The sequence below is a fragment of the Heptranchias perlo genome, chromosome 24 (assembly GCF_035084215.1).
Source record: "Heptranchias perlo isolate sHepPer1 chromosome 24, sHepPer1.hap1, whole genome shotgun sequence".
Lineage (NCBI taxonomy): Eukaryota > Metazoa > Chordata > Chondrichthyes > Hexanchiformes > Hexanchidae > Heptranchias > Heptranchias perlo.
Window position 1 is genome coordinate 33,839,377 of NC_090348.1, and position 22,376 is coordinate 33,861,752.

General features: G+C 40.5%; 1 protein-coding gene across 1 annotated transcript in view; it reads left to right on the top strand.

The window, feature by feature from the left end:
* Positions 1–319: 319 nt before the first annotated feature.
* grm3 (glutamate receptor, metabotropic 3) overlaps positions 320–22,376 on the top strand; it is a 53,838-nt gene continuing 31,781 nt past the window's right edge. The window contains exons 1-2 of the mRNA XM_068005379.1: positions 320–910; positions 4,258–5,116. Of these exons, the coding sequence (XP_067861480.1) occupies positions 437–910; positions 4,258–5,116 (1,333 nt within the window). The 5' untranslated portion in view covers positions 320–436. The remainder of the gene's footprint in view (positions 911–4,257; positions 5,117–22,376) is intronic.

Consider the following 22,376-nt stretch of genomic DNA (forward strand, 5'->3'; position numbering starts at 1 on the left):
AGGCCTGAATCACAGCTCCAGGTGATAAATCAGAAAAGCTATTGAGCAGGAGGCCAGGGCACACACTGTCCTGTCTTATGAGCTATAAGAGGACGTTTGGTGTTGATCATCCTGCAAAAGAAAACCAGGAAAATATAAGGCAGACAAAATAAAAAATTATTTGAAGATACAACATTCGGACAATGTAGTTGGTGATTGGTTGATTTGTAAGCTGTATGTATGGGTTAACTGTTTTTCACTGAAAGAGTGAGGCAAAGATAGCTAACTTTAAAAACAAGATTTAAACTTCTTTTTCATTTCTTTTTTCTCCCAGGAATCAGATCAGAAATTCCTTACTACACTCGCAAATGCCCACAAGGAGAATAACTACCTTGACATTGCCATGGATAAAAAATGAAATATAGCTGTTCTCCAACCTTCCCTCCAATCAAAGAAAATGCTGAAGATGTTTTCAAAGCTCCAAGCAGTTGCCCTAATTCTAATTTCCAAAGGATTTCTCTTTTTTTCATATGGTGAAACTAATTTTGGCAAGAAGGAGATCAAAATCGAAGGAGATCTGGTCTTGGGCGGGTTGTTTCCTATACATGAGAAAGGCTCAGGAACAGAAGACTGTGGCAGAGTGAATGAAGATCGAGGTATCCAACGTTTGGAAGCTATGCTGTTTGCAATAGATGAGATAAATAGAGACACTTACTTACTCCCAGGTGTAAAGCTTGGCGTTCATATATTGGACACATGTTCAAGGGACACCTATGCTTTGGAGCAGTCACTTGAATTTGTAAGAGCTTCCTTGACAAAAGTAGATGAAACAGAATATATTTGTCCTGATGGATCATATGCAATTCAGGACAATATTCCCTTAATGATTGCAGGTGTGATAGGTGGCTCATACAGTAGTGTTTCTATCCAGGTAAGATTCTTATTTTAGTAAAACTTAAATTGAACAGCATGGCTGAATTATATAGATGTTCAAATGTTCTGCTAGACTGTGTTCCCATGTTTGAATCTCAGTGATGACTGCATATGATTTTTAATTATACATAAACTATGTTTGTCAAATATCTCATAGTAATTGCAATACATAAACCTCTTGGAATTTACATTCCACATTTCAACTGCTGGTCATAAATCATACTTCCCCTGGAGAAAGTTTGAGATTCTCCACTGGATAATTTGAGTTTGGAACAGTAACTAAAGGAGATCTTTTACTAGGTTAACCAAATGCACCTCTTGATGGGTTGACTAGAGTTAACATTGAAGATATCCAAGGTGTTGCCTACATGATAGTCCATCTCATCTTCAGAGCAAAGAACAGCATGGGGATCCAAAGATAGGTTACAATTACAAAATAGTCTTTAGCAGATATTTTTATGGAAAGGCACATTGCTGACTTACTTTATGGCATATATAGTGCATTGTTAGATAATTATAAAAAGATAATTCCATGTGACTAAAATACCTTAAGTAAAATCATTACACTCCATTTTGGATAAAATATCATTGTGCCCTCAGAGCTGATGTTTATACACAATTCTTCTGGTACACAGCTGGAAAATGGTAAATAACTTCCTGTTTGACAATGAACAATTTGGTATCATTAGATCACAGCAATGATTCCAGGCCAAAAAAATGAGAAAGCTATCTTGATTCTGGAATGAATCCAGAGCAATCAAATCTCATTAAGCAATTAATGGATTTGAACTGTTTTGAAAAATTGAGGTGAGAATGAGAAAATAAAGGATGTGAATGAAGGTTGGAACTGTTGGTCTTCCAGTGTGTTTTCTGTTTAGGGAAGAAAGTAATTATTGACATTGAGGTTCACTCGCACCTTAAGGGTTCTAAATGGTTTAATAGCTTCTATATTTCTTGTACAAATCTTTTTCTGTTTACATAGTTGCCCCCTCTCACTGTCTATGATTCAATTAGCCAAAACATCACACTTTCAAAAGATATCCTTAATCAGACTCAACTGGCTTTCATTCACAGCTGATATGTTAGTCATAGCTAGTCAATTAGCTTTTGGTATTTAGATCAGGTGTTACTGAACAGGGTTTACATAGATCATTCACTCTGAAATAACCATCTCCAACTCATTAGGTTATATGTAAACTAGATCTATTATCCAGTGAGAATACCATTAGTAACTCCCTGCTTCATAATGACAAGGAACTGCGATAGGTACAAATCTGGGAATAATTGATGGAGACATCAGAAACTCTAACAACATGTACAAGTTGGCAACATGATTTTTGTGGACCAATGGACGGTTAATCCCTGGTATATAATGGCCTAATCTTAAAGGGACCGCTGCAGACTGCTCCAAGAATAGAGAAAAAAAAAATCATTTTTGTGTGTCAGGAAGAGCAGGAGTGCCCGCCTCTGGCATCACCCACCCCTCCCTCCCCTCCCCTTGGTCTGTTATGAAAGGGAAATCATGTCTGACAAATTTATTAGAGTTCTTTGGGGAAGTAACGGGCAGGGTGGATAAAGGGGAACCGATGGATGCAGCATATTTGGATTTACAAAAGGCATTCGATAAGGTGCCACATAAAAGATTACTGCACAAGATAAGAGCTCATGGTGTTGGGGGTAATACACTGGCATAGATAGAGGATTGACTAACTAACAGAAAACAAAGAGTCGGGATAAAAGGGTTATTTTCAAAATGGCAATCTGTAATTAGTGGGGTGCCGCAGGGATCAGTGCTGGGGCCTCAACTATTTACAATATATATCAATGACTTGGATGAAGGAACAGAGTGTCTTGTGGCCAAATTTGCTGATGATACAAAGATAGGTGGAAAAGCAAGTTGCGATGAGGACACAAAGTGTCTGCAAAGGGATATTGACAGGTTAAGCGAATGGGCAAAAATTTGGCAGATGGAATATAATGTGGGAAAATGTGAAGTCATCCACTTTGGGAGGAAAAATAAAAAAGCAAAATATTATTTGAATGGAGAAATGCTGTGGTACAGAGGAATCTGGGTGTCCTCGTACATGAAACACAAAAAGTCAACATACAGGTGCAGCAGGTAATCCGAAAGGCAAACGGAGTATTGGCCTTTATTTCCAGGGGGTTGGAGTATAAAAGCAAAGAAGTCATGCCAGAACTGTACAGGGTGCTGGTGAGACCACACCTGGAGTACTGCGTACAGTTCTGGTGCCCTTATTTAAGGAAGGACATATTGCATTGGAGGCAGTTCAGAGAAGGCTCACCAGGTTGATTCCGGGTATGGAAGGGTTGTCTTATGAGGAAAGATTGAACAGGTTGGGTCTATACTCATTGGGGTTTAGAAGAATGAGAGGAAATCTTATTGAAACATACAAGATTCTGAGGGGACTCAATAGGGTAGATGCTGAGAGGATGTTACCCCTCATGGGGGAATCTAAAACTAGGGGGCATAGTCTCAAAATAAGGGGTTGCCCATTTAAGACGGAAATGAGGAGGAATTTCTTCTCGCAGAGGGTTGTGAATCTTTGGAATTCTTTACCCCAAAAAGCTGTGGAGGCTGAGTCATTGAATACATTCAAGACTGAGTTAGACAAATTTTTGATCAGCAAGGGAGTCAAAGGATATGGGGAAAGGGCGGGAAAGTGGAGTTGAGGTAAAAATCAGATCAGCCATGAACTCATTAAATGGCGGAGCAGGCTCGAGAGGCCGAATGGCCTACTCCTATTCCTATCTCTTATGGTACCGTTGGCCAGCTCAGCTTAGGAGCTGGCTGATTTACCACCCTCCCTGACTGGCAAACTGTCTTAAGAGTGCCCATACATCGCTCGCAGCTCCCGGCCGCATGCTGATGAGGTCCAACCACCAAGATAGTTCGGGTCTCTCGCTGACATGATTGGGTGAGCGGTACGATCGCAATTCCCACCACCCAATTACTGCAGCAAACATAAATTAGCCCCCCAGTAGCTCTGGCTCTGGCCTCTTGTGTTGTCACCCCTTTTGCTCCACCATTGACGACCATGCCTACAGCTGCCTAGGCTCCATACTCTGGAATTCCTTCCCTAAACCCCTCCATCTCTGCATCTCCCTCTCCTTCTTTAAGACCCTCCTTAAAACCAACCTCTTTGACCAAGCATTCCTAATCTTTCCTCCTTTGACTTGGCATTCATTATTCTTATGCTTTTGTGAAGTGCCTTGGGACATTTATAACATTAAAGGTGCTATATAAATGCAAGTTTTTATTGATTATTATAAATCATTAAAATGAATATCTAACCCAAGATTTGAATTTAATATATATTTTAACAGGTTGCAAATTTGCTCAGACTCTTCCAGATTCCTCAGATCAGCTATGCTTCAACAAGTGCAAAACTCAGCGATAAAAGCCGCTACGATTACTTTGCGAGGACAGTTCCTCCTGACTTTTATCAAGCTAAGGCTATGGCAGAAATTTTGCAGTTCTTTAATTGGACTTATGTGTCAACCATTGCTTCGGAAGGTGATTATGGAGAGACTGGAATTGAAGCCTTTGAGCATGAGGCACGGCTTCGAAATATTTGCATTGCTACATCAGAAAAAGTTGGAAGGTCCACCACAAAGAAGTCTTACGATGGCGTCGTACAAGAACTGCTCAACAAAGCAAATGCAAAGATTGTTGTGCTTTTTACACGAGGTGACGATGCCAGAGAGCTTCTCGCTGCAGCCGACCGACTGAACGTTTCTGGTTTCACCTGGATTGCCAGTGATGGATGGGGAGCTCAAGAAATTGTTGTTAAGGGAAATGAGCAAGTTGCCAATGGTGCAATAACCTTAGAACTTGCTTCTTACCCCATCAAGGAATTTGACAAGTACTTTCAGAGCCTCCACCCTCACACCAACAAGCGCAACCCATGGTTTAAAGCATTCTGGCAACAGAAATTTCAGTGCATGCTACAAAGCAGCCGATCACGTCAAAAGTTGTGTGACAGGCGGCTGTCAATCAACAGCTCCAACTATGAGCAAGAGACAAAAATTATGTTTGTTGTCAATGCAGTGTACTCAATGGCACATGCCTTACACAAGAAGCAGCGGGTATTGTGTCCATATACCACGAGACTCTGTGATGCCATTATGCCACTGGATGGAAAGAAGTTATACAAGGAGTACTTACTCAAAATTAACTTCAGTGGTAAGAACCTTATCTGTGTAACTGTGAATGGCATAAGTTATTAGAGCAAGGTGTATCATTGATATATGCTTTTGGGATTTCATTACTTTTTTTACTCTAGATATTGTTTCATACTACTGTCATCAGTGAGCCAGAGCTCCCAATGTCCCAGAAAAAGTGTTTCACTTGCCATTGGATGTCATGGGGAGGTGGTTAGGCTCTTTCTTGCTGGAGATGGTCATTGTGTGTCATTTGTGTGGCTCGAATGTTACTGACCACTTTTCAGCCCAAGCCTGGATGTTGTCCAGGTCTTGCTGCATGCAGGCATGGACGGCTTCATTATCTGAGGAATTGCGATTGGAATTGAACACAGTGCAATCATCAGCAAACAGCCCCACTTCTGACCTTGTGATAGCGGAAAGGTCTTTGATGAAGCAACTAATCTTTTAAAATGTAAATGTATGGCCAGGATTCCCACACACAAAAGAAAAATCACCAAGGACAGATAAAACAAGAAGCTAAAGGAACAGAGTGGGTGAAATTGGTCTATGCCAGTAGCACGAAACGGGCTAATAGAGAATCGGCAGCCCATTTTAAATTCTTAAGAAATTCTATTACTATTATTGAAAAGGGTATTTATTCTGTATCTATATTACTACTTTCATATTCTTTAGTTGTGCAGTAACCAATATGGAGCAGTTGTCTTCACCTTTGAACCGCACAGGTTACCATAATCACAATGGCATTCTGTTTTCAGCAATATAACATGTATAGAACTCTTACTCCATTTAAAAAAGTGTAACATATACAGAAAAAATATGATTCAAAATATGATAAATGGAAATAGGATACAAATCAAGTATAATGGTAATAAAATGCATAAAATGTACCATTTGTTTAATACAAACAAACTTGCATACTTCCATCTTTCACAGAAATAGACTGCTTTAAGTATTCAGTTATTAACTAACAGAGAAAAAATTAGCTTAATTTTTCTACTTTAAGATATGTTTGGTAAGCAAATATCTTCGTGGTTTATATGCATTCACAGTGTTTTTCAGACCATTTGACACTGAGTAAGTATATTTTATATATCACCAGTGTAAAATTTTTCATTGCTTGACATTGTGGTGCAAATATACAAACAATTTAGATGAGGAATTGATATATTCAAACATGGAGACGGAAGGAACCCAGAGGATGCAGGTGTGGAAGTGGAGCCTGATGTAGACGAGCAGAGGCTTAAGAAACGTCAGCCTCTGGCTACAGAACATGGGAATGATGATCTCATGGGTTCCGCCATAAAACAGAGGATGCTAGCAGAGCAACAGACCCAAATGAAGGTTCTGCACAGCCTCTCTTAAGATGTGTGGTAGATGACTGGAATAGTGGTGGAGTTCACTGCCATGCTTTGCACCAACATTTGAAAGGATTACTCATTATTGCAGTGCATCTTGGAGAAAGTGGCAGCATCAGGAATATCTGCATACCTTTCCTTTCTCCATGAGGTAACCAGGTAAGTCAGTCAACTCAATGTGGAGGCACTGAATGAGGAACTTCAGGTCTTGGGGGACCATTTCGAGAGGTCGATGTGAACGGCATTCCGAAGTTTATGGAGCAACATCTCAGAGTGCCTAGAGGATATTGGGTTGACTCTCTCTCAGGGAAGTAAGGATCTTTCTGCTTCTACTAAATCAGCTCTCCCGCTGATCACTAGTAACCAGAATCTTGTTCTCAATACCAATGGAGCAGCTGATGGACACATCGATGAGGCTGCTTTCTCTCACGGCAATTGGAAAGCAGGAAAATAAAGGATTTTTGTCTGATGCACTAATTAGGCAGGCAGTTAGTGTTGCGATTGCGCCGCCCTTCGATCGCACCAGCGGAAGGCCTGAACCATCTTGGTGGTCAGGCCTCATTAGCATGCAGCCAGCGAGCTGCGAGCACCAAACTCTGAGGCAGCTTGCCAGTCGGGGAGGGAGGGAAATTAGTCGGCTGCGACAACAAGTTGACCAATAGTACGGACCTGGGGAGGGGGCGGGTCTTGCAAGCCAACAATCTCACAGAATTATTGAGGACCATTGGGATGTAATCTGTTAAAATTACAGATCTTGTGAATCATACAAACCTGAAATTCTTATTTACAAAATGTAATTGGATGAGAGTTTCACATCGAAGCAAATAGCCAGATCAGTAGTATCAATGATGGCAGCAGAGAGATTGAATATAGCATCAGTTTTATACTAAACGCAGTTTGAGAGAGTATCCGGAGCTAGATCATGACCATTTTAAAGGCCGGCTAAAGCTGTGTTTGACATAAAAATCTAAAACTACATTAAACATAAAAATTGTGATTGCATCAAGGTCTCTGTTGTCATCTTTGGTGATACTCAATTGGCCACTTCTTTTGCAGCTTACCTCATAATGATATCTTGTATGTCAGAATTTCTCGTTTACAAGACATTCCTGACAATTCAGTCTTCTGTTTATCTTGCAAAATATTAACATACTGAGAGCTGTTGTATTTCTGTCTGTTTCTATGGTGATTTAATGCTGTTGGTATCTGGATTTGACCTGGATCATGAGACCTTTCTTTTGAAAGTAGATAAAAGATCAAAGGCAATCCCCAAGCTAAGTGGTTAATAGCTCATCTCTTATCGAAAACCATAATATTGATATGTTAGCTTACATTTTTTTGCAATATCTTCATTGTTTTTCTGCTGTTGAACAAATTACTCCAATTATTACGTCACAGATTTGATAAACTGTTGTGAAGACGGATGTCTCAGTGTTAAAGCGGGTGCTGCACACCTTACACTAACACTACAAGTGCAGACTTCACCAATGGAAACCATTTATTGTTCAGGAAAGACCTGCAGTTGAACTGTTTTTCAAAAACAACATTACATCATTTTTCTTTCCTCTTTGTTCTGTTATTTTCTCTTCCTTTCTATATATCCTCAAGCCACAGACTATCCCCAAGTTAAGTGACCTGCTCTAAGGCTTCTGCCTGTCAAAACATATTCTAGAACAGCCTTGATAGGCTCATTTTTCAGTGTCACCCGCCTCCCTATGGGGACGCACCTCACCACTCAGAGTCTTCTCTCCAACAGCCCGACTTCCCATGTGGGCAATCTGAGACCTTGCATTTTCACGATTTAAAGTGTCAAGCACGTTCTTGTTTTACCTCATCTTCCTGCACTACCAGCAATAGCCATCATCCTGGCAATTTGTTCAGTTTGTGCTGGCAAAGGCAATGTAGTTCATTTGAAATGTGACAGTCACATAGATTAAGCACTGAAAGTCTGGTGTGACTTTTGAATATCTATATTAGGTATTTACAAAAACTTAGGTTTTCATACAAATTATGTCAGTATTTTGAAAATAGTAATCAGCATTCAGGGAGTTAATATCTCTAAAAGTAATTATGAATCGGATGTTGCAAAGCCTAGTGGGTACCACGAGAGGATCCATTTGGTTGGAATATTTTCAGAAAAGCAGGAGTTAACATTTAAATGAATTATTTTAAAAAGGCAAAGTTAAAGGAATTATAATTCGTATGATATATTCATAATTATAAGAACATAAGAAATAGGAGCAGGAGTAGACCATACGGCCCCTCGAGCCTACTGTGCCATTCAATCAGATCATGGCTGATCTTCGACCTCAACTCCACTTTCCCGCCCGAGCCTCATATCCCTTGATTTCCCCTAGAGTCCAAAAATCTATCCATCTCAGCCTTAAATATATTCATGATGTGGAGATGCCGGTGATGGACTGGGGTTGACAATTGTAAACAATTTTACAACACCAAGTTATAGTCCAGCAATTTTATTTTAAATTCACAAGCTTTCGGAGATTTTCTCCTTCCTCAGGCAAATGTTTTCAATATATTCATTGACTCAGCATTCATAGCCATCGGGGGTAGAGACTTCCAAAGATTCACAATACTCTGCGTGAAGAAATTCCTCCTCATCTCAGTCTTGAATGGCCGACCCCTTATCCTGCGACTATGCCTCCTAGTTCTAGACTCTCTAGCCAGGGGAAACAATCTCTCAGCATCTACCCTGTCAAGCCCCCTAATAATCTTATATGTTTCAATGAGATCACCTCTCATTCTTCTAAACTCCAGACAGAATAGGCCCTTCTACTCAACTATGAGAATAAAAAGTACAACCCTGTCAAATCCTCACTATGTTGAAATGGAGAATTGTCACTCTGTCTCCTATTCAAGCTTATTCTTTCCATGGCCTCAGAATTGTGCAGCTCCTTAACTCTCTCAATCTTCCCTTCCTCCTACAATCTACAAGTTATTAATATCCAATCTTGGTGTCAGGTAATCAGTACTTCTTGATTTATCTCAATCTCTCTCCTACTCTTTTCAACCTTGGTGGTCTCCTGCACTGTGGGTCTTGGCCCTTGATCTAGAATTAAAAATGTGATCTTGAAATATTAAATAAGCTGCTGGATAGCAGGGTGCCCGGGAACATCTAACGTACAAACTCCAACAGAGTCCGCGTACCACTGTTGCTGAGTACTTTCCACCGAGAACACACAAGAACCACGAAATTCAAAACAGAAATAATTGGAATTTTTCCAAATGCCAAGTAGAAACCAAGAGAATTACTTATTACAAGATTTGCTGCCATTTTTTGAAAGGGTCCAAGATGCTACAAGAGGGAAGTTTTTTTAATTACTGGATTTAAAAGCTTAATGTAGTCTGACACAATCCAAACTGAATACATTTTGAAATCTGTTGTCAATACCTGTCAAGGCAGCTATACTTACTTCGATCTTCCCACGACATTTCAAGTAGTCTTTTATCATCTTGAATTCAGTTGATGGCAGCAGCAGTGAGAATTAAAGGGAATACCACAGTCTCTATGGGAAATGCCATTCTTTTGTGTGAGCATGCTTCAGACATCATTACTGATCCTGATTATTAAGTATGGAGCTAAATTATAAACAGATTTGTAGAGACAGTCCTCTCAGAGAGCAATCTGCATTTAATCTTCAATTACTTTTAGCTTTATTTCACTTTCTGTTTTATTAGTATATTAAATCCTTGTTGAATGTAGTTGCTTTACTGCACCAAACAAAAATGTCAACTTTGTTTACGTTGGCCCAGATTTTGTGTTCAAAATAACGGTGAGGCTAATGGTGCCCGCCGTTATTTATGCGCAAATGGTACAGCAACTCCAGGCGAGGGGCAGATGTGCAGTTAAACCCGGATATCCAAAAGTTGCTGTCTGAGATGAAGTGCTCCACCGTTAACTTTGCAAAAACAGCATTTCGCTGCCTGCTTCACCATTGAAATGCATTGAATGGCGTGAAGTTACTGTATTTATGCAGTAGATATGAACTAAACTCGCCACAGAAAGTTAAGTCCTGTCCATTTCAGTCAAAGTATCCTTTTAATGACGTGAAAAGTGTTAATTACTGCCACTCTCTCTCTGCCACTGAAAATTAACTATTACAAGTGTGGAGTCTCATTCCTTCAGGTTTTAATTGTTGGAGATTTATAAAATGTCAAATTTTAAATTTTAAATCTTTTTTTAGTTTTCCTTTCTATCTCTATTTTCTCTCTCTCTTAAGCCAATCTTTCTTTCCCTCTCTTTATTTCTCATCTGTACCTGATTTGACACTGAATTCACCCACTCTAATTATCCTTCAGTCTGATTGGTTAAGGAGATACACAGTTGCGTGCCCTGTTCACTCAGGTCCCAGATGCCCTGTTTCCCTCGCTGCGATGTTATCAGCTCACACTTCCAGCAACTTGTCACACAAAAAAAAATGTAAAACCTAAACGTGCAAGGCCAAGACTAACCAACGGTAGACTCTGTTAGACACCCTGCCTCAGCAAATTATGGCCCAATATACCTAGTGTATAGATGCAGCGTAAGATATACCTTCAAATACCGTTGTCACTACCATCTTTGTTGGCTGTTAAATCTACACTTTGCCATCTCAACTATGATCAGCAAGCACACCATATAACAATAAAAGACCACGATTTATGTTCTAAAATAAACTACCATATTTATTATAAACAACAGCCTCTGTTTCTCTGTTGCATTTCACTTATCATTCTTTATTTTATTGATATTTGCTTCTCTAGTTCCTCAAAGTGCCCAAATATACCATCCTACATGCTCTTCCTCCTTCCTGAATCTTCACTGTGTTGAAATCAGGACTGATCACACCAGCTCCTACTCATTCCTTTCCAAGTCTGCAAAAATGTGAAGCTCCTTACCTCCCTTAGTCTACTCTTCCTGCTACAACCTACAGGTTTTTAAAACCCAAGTTAGGTGTCACCTAACCACAGCTTCTTGATGTACCTTGTCATGTCTGCTACTCTCTTCAACCTTTGTAGTCTACATTAGAGGCATTGAAAAAAAAAATCGCCCTCAAAGGAAATAACTACCAGTAATTTAAGACAGAAATGAATTGAAACAATACCTTACACTCCTGATTATCTATTATATTGTATTTATGCAGGGTATACTGCAAAGAAAAATATATTGTGTCGATTTGTTCTAATCATGAATTTACAGTAAATTTCATTATTCAAATGGTAGAAGGGGGAGTTGCAAGCGGAGACAATTTTACATCTAAAATTCCACAAGATTATGCAGAATCTTCAAAAGGAATAACAAAATAAGCTACACTACCAAAGATGAAAAGTATCTATTAATCCATATATTGCAGGCTCCTAAATTATTCGCCGATAGTTTTAAATACAGCATTCATACTGTAATGTACAAAAAGAATCAATATATGTTTTCATTCAAAGTTTTATTCTGGCATTATTTTTTCTTAGTATGAAATCTTAAATGTATGCACGAAAGTGATACAGCCTCTCTCAAGTGTTAAGTTAGTGATGTTTATCAATATGGAGTTGGTTATGCAGAAGAACTTTATCTGTACAATGATCCCTAGTGGTCAGACATTGTAAGTAACCCCAGATGAGCTCCTGAATTTTAAGTATATGTATGCTTTTGTAGTGTAATTCTGTTAAGTGTATGACCTAGTTCTGTGAAAATTTATGAAAACCATTGCCAATATATGTGTAATAGGAAATCACATAAAAACATGACACAGTACATTTATTTATTTTTAATCAGTGGATAAAGTTTATAAATAATGGTTATTAACAATTGACCACAAGTGAGAATAAGAAAGGGTCCAAAATTTTTGAAAACTTGGCAGGTCCTAGACATTTTTTCTTGATTTACCACATATTCCTTCCTAATCTTTTCAGCTCTGATGGTGTGCCACACTGTGGATCTTGATCCTTTATCTTGGTTTCCTAACATTAATATATGTGCACAGCTTTTATCTTAACCTTTTACTGCACATCAGTAGTTTCTCTGATGAGGAAAGAAAGAGTCTAGAAAATTTAATCATTGGAGCATCATCATGACATAATGTGCAAGCAAGACAACAATGTTTGTATAATATCATCACCATTTGCAACCTCAAAGGTGTCATCATTTCACTCATGTATGAGCAGTGGAGTAAAGCTTTTCCAACCACTTTGCCGTACATATGTCTACATATTGCCTACATTTGTTAGATTCCCAAGTCAATTGGTCTAGATTTGGAATTTGTTCTGTCTTCATTTGTGAAGAGTTCAATTAGTGTTTCTTCCTTTTCCTTTTGTAGCATAATATTTCTGTCCAACTTATCCCTTAAAAAATATATCTGGTTGTTGATTGTCCATCTACTCCTTACATAGTTAAAAACATAATTGAATCCCTCTTACTGATAGCTACAGGCTGTCTTTTTATTTCCTATTACACCTTCTAATTCTTGTTGTAGTTCTCCTCAACTAACTTTATAATGATTTCTAGTGCTCACTATATATAGATATATCATATCTATCTTTATTGGTATGTTTTAAAACAATTCTTCTTAACCTTTAGAATACTTTGACCTCCCAATTCAGCCACTGTTATTTTTTTCTTACCTTGTTCCTTCTTTTTCATATCCTGGTTCAAAATAGTTTTATAATATCCATTTTTCTTCTCTTGTTTTTTTTCACTATTATTTTTCACGTAATGCCACTCTTTTACTCACTATTACTTTTCATTTAATCACTTCCCATGATCCCAAGATTTGCTCCTCTAAGGTCTGCATAGTTATTTCAGGCCGTAGCCTTAATTATTTCTTAATATATACACCAATGTGTCATATTTTTGGGATAACGACAAATAAATGACAGTTAGCAGGAGCTATAGTTTGTAATCCCAAATGTTAAACGCCTCATTAAAATATACCATACATACATAACAGAAAGTTGCAGGGATCTATGTTGAGGCAGCTGTTATTTAGTATGTACATAAAATGACCTGGACCCAAGAATTGAGCGACCAACATTAACATTTTTTGTGGCACCAAAGTAGGTGCTATAGCAAATTGAGAAAGAAAGACTGAAGATGGATATAGGTTAGCAGGGTGGGCAGATAGATGGCAGATGCAGTTTAATGTAAAAAAAATTAAAGATTAAAGATTAAAGAACTTAAATCTGGTTTGCAGTGGATGTCGGAAATAACATGATTGATTTGACTTAACTCTGAGTTCTTCACAGTTGGTCTCCAAGATTGTTTGTGCTGTTGCCTACTTACCTTGAGACTTCCCAGGCCTGTTTCTAGCCTTTAAACCAGGAAACTGCTGATGAAAAGATGTTGCATGGGAGGAGAATGAATTGGGGAGGTGAAGGGTAGGGGATAGCAGAGGAGAAGGGGACTGAGAGTAGGGAAACCTGAAGAGGGAGAGTTGGGGAAGAAAGAGGATGGCGAAAGAAAAAAATGAGTGGGACGGGGAGGAGAGAAGAAGCGAGAAATGAAGAGAGGAGGAAGAGTGAGTGTGTGGGGTAAAGTGGAGTGGAAAGGGGAGAGGAGAAGACAGCTGGGAGGAAAGGGAATGATGTGAGGAGGCAAATGGAGAGGGGGCGGGGATAGGAGAACATGGTGGGGTAGGGTGGGGCCATAGGAGGAATGGTGATGAAGGGGTGTGGCTCAGACAAGATGAAGGCAGACAGCCTCCATTGTCATTTACCACCATCAGTGAGACCATCCCCCGTCTCCTCTCTGCCTTTATACTCCCAACACCATGATTATCCTTTCATCCCATTCGCTGATAACAGCCGTGCACCTGTGGGGTAGCTGGCACCAGGGGCAGACCGAGAGAACAATGATGAGAGTGGGAGGTCAGAGAGACCAGAGAAATGGAGAGATCAGACTGTGGAGGAGCAGGAAAATAGAGTTTAACAGTGACGAGTTGCGGGGGACACTGGGAAAGGTCGGTAGATGAATCCGGAGGGATGGTGGTGTTAGTGATTCGCCACCAATTCACCATGGGAACTTTCACAAAAGATTCACTAGTAGTCATGTAAATTTGTTGCATTTAGTGCAAGTCAATCTCACTCCAGAATTCACATAACTTCCAGTTAGTTATTGACCTGGAGCCTGAAATTTACAAGCAAATTACTAAAATCTAATTGACATGAGCATTTTAAAAGCAGCTACAATTACCTGGATTCTCACTTGAGCACTGACGTTAATGGACAAGCCAAGATAGTCATCAAACATTCAAAACAAGTTCCAGACCCAGGACTAACTATGACTAATGCTACAGGAGATCTGCTAGTACTTTATAAATGTCTATTGATATAGATTTTCTTACTGGACATGTAGCTTGTATTGTTAATTAAAACCAGACCTGCCAACATCAAATAAATTTGAGATGTAAATGTTTCAGTTGTAGATCATACACCTGAAGCCTCACCTCACATCAGAAATACGGTTAAAAAATGGACTGCCTGATTTAGCCAATTGACATTACTGTATTCTCCTTCTCTTCCGAATCCTTTTTTCTTTCTTCATCTTCGTCTTTTCCTCTACATACCCAAATTGCTGTGGAATTTACAAAGTTTGCTATTGCACCTATGGAGGCTAGGATTATAATTAGGGCATCAAACGGCATCTGCATTAATTAGACTTGCCCCTGCACGTTTAGGTTTTTAAAATTTTTGCGTGGCAAGTTGCTGAAAGTGTGAGCTGATAATGTCGCAGCGAGGGAAACACGGCATCTGGGACCTGAGTGAACAGGGCAAGCAACTGCGTATCTCCTTAACCAATCAGATTGAAGTATTATGAAATTAACAGTGCAAGGACTGAGAAGAAAGTGTAAATTAGAGTGGGTGAATTCAATGTCAAATCAGGTACAGAAAGAGAAATAAAGAGAGGGAAAGAAAGACTGAACAAAGAGAAAAAAGAGACAGAAATGTAAAAAAATAAAGAATTTTACATTTTTAAAATTTCCAACAATTAATACCTGAAGGAATAAGACTCCACACTTGTAATAGTTAATTTTCAGTGCCAGAGAGGTTAATTGACAGTAATTAACACTTATCACATCGTTAAAAGGGTACTTCACAAAAAATGTGAAGTTATCCACTTTGTTAGGAAAAACAGAAATGCAGAGTATTTTTTAAATGGTGAGAGATTGGGAAATGTTGATTTTCAAAGGGACCTGGGTGTCCTTGTTCATGAGTCACTGAAAGCTAACATGCAGGTGCAGCAAGCAATTAGGAAGGCAAATGGTATGTTGGCCTTTATCACAAGAGGATTTCAGTACAGGAGTAAAGATGTCTTACTGCAATTATATAGGGCCTTGGTGAGCCCGCACCTGGAGTATTGTGTACAATTTTGGTCTCCTTACCCAAGAAAGGATATACTTGCCATAGAGGGAGTGCAACAAAGGTTCACCAGACTGATTCCTGGGATGGCGGGATTGTCGTGTGAGGAGAGATTGAGTAGACTCGGCCTGTATTCTCTAGAGTTTAGAAGACTGAGAGGTGATCTCATTGAAACATACAACATTTTTACAGGGCTCGACAAGGTAGATGCAGGGAGGATGTTTCCCTTGGCTGGGGAGTCTAGAACCAGGGGTCACAGTCTCAGAATAAGGGGTGGGCCATTTAGGACTGAGATGAGAAATTTCTTCACTTAGAGGGTGGTGAATCTTTGGAATTCTCTACCCCAGAGGGCTGTGGAGTGCATTCAAAACAGAGATTGATAGATTTCTAGATATTAAAAGCATCAAGGGATATGGGGATAGTGCAGGAAAATGGCATTGAGGTAGAAGATCAGCCATGATCTTGTTGAACGGCAGAGCAGGCTCGAGGGGCCGGATGGCCTGCTCCTGCTCCTATTTCTTATGTTCTTATATTCTTAGACTTGAAATGACAAGACTTAACTTTCTGTGGTGAGTTTAGTTCGTATCTACCATGCAAATACAGCAACTTCACGCTATTCAATGCATTTCGATGGTAAGGAAGACAGTGAGATGCTGTTTTCGCAGAACTAATGACTGAGCAGCACAATTCAGACAGCAACTTTTGGATTTCTGCATTTAACCGCACATCTGCCCCTCGCTGAAGTTGCTGTACCATTTGTGCATAAATAACAGCGAGCACCATTAGCCTCACCATTACTTTGACAGCAAATTTTGGCCCATTATATATGCATTATGCTTCATAGCAGTAGTGAAGGTCCTCTGTTAAAACTATAGGGCCTATCACTACCACTATGAATGCTGGTGTAGTCAACCTCCATGTTCTCTTGCTTTTTCTCAGAGGAGAACAACAGAAATAATGGACATTATCAAGACAGAAAATGCACTTGTGAGATCGTAATCCTGAGATCATGATCTTACTAGATTCTCCAGCTGAATGTCCCAGAGTTGGCCAGCCTAGAAATTGCAGCTGGTGGAAAATTCTAAATCAAAGCAACATCAGATTTTATAACATTACAATAGTCACTGCATTGCCATAGTGTAATTAGAAATCCAAACTACAGTACTGTATATGGAAGCCCAATAAAAACTGTAATAATTATACAGGTTTACATTTTTAAACTATCTACTGTTTAATTTCCTGGTTCCTCTATCTATCCTGAAAATTTATCTAGTAGATCAATAAAGAGCCCTTTCAGGGATTCCGTACAAATTCATGGAGCTGAGTTTATAAACCACCCTTTGTGTATTAGCATTCATGAAATTCTGAAGTCAGGCTGCTGGAGATTCCCCTGGCAAATGCTAATAACAAATGCAAGGAGACTATCCGAGTGTTTCTCAATTGGCAAGAACTCCTGAATTATTTGAAATTCATGCATTAGTTATGGAATTATCAAGAATTACATTTATGTGGTGTTAAAATCACATTGTAATTCTAAGAATACTAGAAGCCAGTTTAATTCTTAAAGGAATAATTTCACCATGAACAGCTGTTGTGACAGTTATGTCAACCATAATTTTAAGGTGATATTCCTTTGAACAGTTCTGACATCCCTCAGCTTGCTGAGCACAAATATTCATCCAAAAAATGAACTAAAACAAATAAGCAAATAAATAAACTAGTACAAAAAGTAAAAGGCATCCAAAATAGATTTATTTTTTAGAGATTCTTTGTCGTCCTTCCAATCGTTTAACTGGAAGACAAACTCTGGAATCACTGAGCTGTTTCCAGTAGTGCTGGCATCTAAATAACATTAGCACCAATACCAGTGTCCTGCATTGTAACATTGATGGTCAATAATCATTTGCATCATCGATAGTGGAGTTGAGGTAGAAGATCAGCCATGATCTTATTGAATGGTAGAGCAGGCTAGAGCGGCCATATGGCCCAATTCTACTCCTATTTCTTATGTTCTTATATCTGGGGGAATATCAAGGCAGAAGATGTCAGCGCTAGTGAATAAAGCACTTTTCCATTTTTTGTCAGCTGCATGCACTCCTACGTTAGATGGAGAAAAGGTAGGGACCATCAAAATTAATTTTTACCAATTTCTACCAATGAATTCCTAGATTTTTTTGGATGGTGAATTGGTAGAAACAGATCTTCCAGATTTGAGGGAAGAAATAAAATTACCTATTGTTTTCTTACTGACAATCAGGTCTGGAGATGCATCTACATTAATCCTGTAATCCCAGAACACACATTGAACATGTTGGTAATGAACATAGCCACGTTATTAACAAAATGGATACAATGGGCTCTATTTTAGCACCCGCGATCGAGGGGGGGTTCCTGGCGGGGGGGCTACGAAAATTGAGGATTCCCGGGGTGGGGTGGGAGCCCAGCTCCAACCCGCCCTATTTCCGGGTTCCCCACTGACGCGCTGACATGCGCGCGCAGCCCCCGCATGTGGGACTCCCACCAGCAATTAAAGCCAGCGGGGTGCCACTTAAGGTATTTATTTTGGTATTTCAGGTCGTTTACAGACCTGATTAACGTGATATTTTAGGAGGGTTGGGATTTTACAAACAACTGGGACTGTTTCCCACACTGGGGGAAACACTCCTAGTTCAAATGGACGTGTTGCAGCCATCGCCTGTGGCAGCTGCAAAGGTCCATTTGACAGGTGGTGGGAGGAGACCCTCACTCATTGCAGGAGGCCACTCTGTCACTTGGGACAAAGTTTGGCCTCCACCACCCTCCTCCTAACAACAAAATTCACCAACTTGCACACTAACCCTGGTGTCCAGACACATGTACCTACCTTGCGGACCCCCTCAGATGTACATCTTCCGGATGGGGGCCGCCGTAGCTGCAGTCATGACCTCCTCAGAGGGTGAACAGCATCACCAGCCTCACCAGCCACGCCGTCTACCTCTGACACGTGAAGCTGCACAACACAGTGCTGTGACACATCCACCTGCACAGCAGGAGGGAGGGCAACCGCAGAGTGAGATGCATCGCAGAGGGCACTACCCTCGCCACAGGGTCCACAGACCGAGGCTCAGCTTCCTGGACCCCTCTGAGCAGCAGTGCACACGGAGGCTCAGAGTCACTCGACATGTAGTCGTGGACATTGCAGCCTCCTTCATGCCGACCTGCTCCTGGCTGGCCCGAGCACCATCTTCTTACCTGTGGCTGTCAAAGTCACCACTGCCCTCAACAACTTCTCCTCCGCATCCTTCCAGGGTGCCACTGGGGACATCGCCGACGTCTCTCAGTCGTCTGCACAAAAGAGCCCTGCAAATACACCTACACCCACTTTGCAGTGACACAATGGGTGGCATCAGGTGTGGGTCTTCATTGTGATCCTCTGGAACGGGCATTATTGCACAAACCAGACAAGATTCGCAAAGACGTGGCAGTAGTGGTGCCAATATAATATGTAATGTGAGTTGCTCAGAAATTAAATATAAGTAAAAACCATGACAAACCCTCAAACACCCTTGTGCATCCCCTTCATGCTCACGACACGTTTGCTTACGCTGCCTACTGCACATATGAGATGCATGCCCTGTGGCTGCAGCACAGGTAGTGGCAGGTTGAGTGAGGCTGACTGTGAAATAGATGCATGAGAGGGTGAGTATGAGATAGAGCCATGAGATTGTATGAGGATTGGGTTGAGTGGTAGTGGTGGGATGAGTACTGGCGAGGTGAGTAAGTGCAGGTAAGATGAGGATGAGATTTGATTGAGTGTGAGGGGTGATGTGACAGAGTAGTGTTGGCAGTGCAGAAGGAGATGTGGGGTGGGGGCGGTGATGTGGCAGACGGAGTGTAGGGGAATGAGTAAGTGTACTCACTTTGGCTGACCTACTTAGGTCATTGCAGCGCCTCCTGCACTGTATGCAGGTGGGCGATATGTTGGTGGTGCAGGTGACCTCCTCTGCCACCTCGAGCCAGGCCTTCTTGGTGGCAGAGGCAGGCGGCTTCCTCCCGCCCGCCGGGGGAAAGATCTCTGGAAGATCTCTGTCCTCCCCCTCCTCCTCACCCCATCCAATAAGAGCTGGAGTGAGGCATCATTAAACCTGAGAGCAGCCTTCCCCCTGGGCTGCTCCATGCTGTAATTTTTCCTATTTCTTGCAGCATCAGTCAGTGGAGGACTGGCCCTTTCAATAGAGCTCCTCCAGCTGACAGACCTTACTGTGCATGCGCAGTCCACCCGCCGCGCAGCTTAGCAGCGGGGAACCCGGAACAAGAGGTAAGTGGATCCAATCAGCCTGCGATTGCGCGCGGGGCAGACTGATTTCACCGGGTTAACCACGCGCCCAATTCGCCCCCCCCCCGCCGCAAACCCGCCGCCCTGGTAATATCGGGCCCAATGATTACAATGCATACAATGATTGCTATATGTCATTCATAGCACATACTGCAAAATTACATTTTAGCACCAACTATTTCATATTTCAGTCAAACTTTAAAATATTTGTGCTTTGTGATACTGCACAGGTAATGTGCTACTTTAACATTTTCACACTCCACAAATGCGATAAAGATATTTTATTTTTAAATAATACCATTGGTAAGATAAGCACCATCAATGTGGTCTCCTAGACTAGTTTTCGACCGCCTAAAGGGGTCGGAGAGGAATTTTCGAGATTTTTTTCCCCTAATTTGGTCATGGACTTTAATCTATTTTTTATGCCTCTCCCAGGTGATTACTTGTCTTCTGTTAGGGTTGTCTATCATGTTACTTCACACTTCACAATTACGTGGGGCAGGCTTGATGGTCCAGATGGTCTTTTCCTGTCCGTCATTTTCGTATGTTCATAATAGCTTGACAGTATTTTATGAGCATGGTAACATATTACTTTTGTAACTGCTGATGATGCCTATAAAAGTGCTGTGTATAAACTGTATAAATAATTGTGGGTTGTCATTTAACTTAACTGTGCCATGTTCATCTCTTGTTTGCCATGTTGAGGTTTAGTGATATTTAAATTAAAAATTGATTATCACCAAATTTACCCTGGTTTTTGGGGCTTTAAGTTATGTCTCCGATTTTCTCCTGGTTTTTGTTGCTAAAATTAAAACGGAAAAGTCCAAGTTTTTAAATCGGCAAAAGAAATGACTTTATAGGTCCTTCAGCATGTGCCAGATGCAACACTATCAAAGCAATGCTTTTACTCCGACCCAGCCTCAGACTATGATTGTTGCACTTCTTACTCTAGCAATCCCCTAGTGTTGCTTTTGAATTTCACTTTTTAAACTTAATGCCAAATTATTGGTCATTTTGTTCAGTGAGATTGCATCCATTGGAAACTGGGCTGAGATTGCCCAAATCCATTTCATTTAGGATGTTTGGAGAGCAGAGAAAACGTTCATCCCGAAAGTCTGGATTGAACTGCACCCAATCTCAGTTCATAGGAGAGCATTCTGAACAACTGTTCCACCTAGTAACCTTTTGTTCCAAACTAGCATAGGCACATCAGACCCATCAGAAATGGGACTGTTATCAGTAATCCATTGCCCTTTAAGGACTAAATTAACTCTCCTTAAACTTGAAGTCTCTTCCACTAAAACAATCACCCGTTATTTTATTTGGGTTGCCAACCCACCCGGATTGTCCTGGAGTCTCCCGGAATTAAAGATTAATCTCCCGGACACTCCTCCGAGCAACCCAGGAGAAAAATCATAGGGTCATTTTTTTCTCCCATTTCGCTCCAGCCGGACTCACAGCAGGAGATGCAAACTTGCGCACTCCAGTAAAACCATGAAATGGATAGGGCAGTTTCTGAAGTGCAAAGGATTGTGGGTATTGTAGCCACCATTAGTGATTGATTGCCGCAAGGGTTGACATTCCAGGCAACCAGTGACTGGAGGTGGGAGCAGGATAGTTGGCGGCAGGAGGTCGTGTGATGAAACCTCCCGGAATATGGTCCATTCGGAGTTAGCAATCCTATCTTTTAACGATATTTTAATATTTTGATCTTCACAGGTATTCAGAACAGTTTGGGTTATTATTAAATTGAAAGAGTTAACAGTGCTATGATTAATGGCACTGTAGAACTTCACCTGCTCTCAACTTTTGCCAACAATTTCATTCTCTGCTGTTGAATATTTTTAAGTCTCTTGAAAGAGAGCATGAGACATTAACATTTATACTGTTGCGTAGGGGACAGAAATCTGATTACAGCATGAGGCGATAGCTGAGCGCTTTCATTACTTTGAAGTTTCTAGTCCAGCCTGGAAACCCCACATCATTCATTATAACCATTAGTAAACATCAGTCTGCTCCAAATTCAGCTACATGAGGTTCAAGGCAATAAGACTTGTGCATGCTTTAGTTGTCTAAGCATCTGTTAGGCTATTTTAACTGTCTTATATTCAACAAAATCAAACGAGAAATAAATTACAGGCTACACCAGTTCATTTTATTGACAATCCAAAAGAAGAAAAATGTTTTTTTACGTAATATTTTATTTTGAGAATTTTAAATAGATTACAGCTACATTTGATACCTTGGCTTTAAGTCAATTGCGA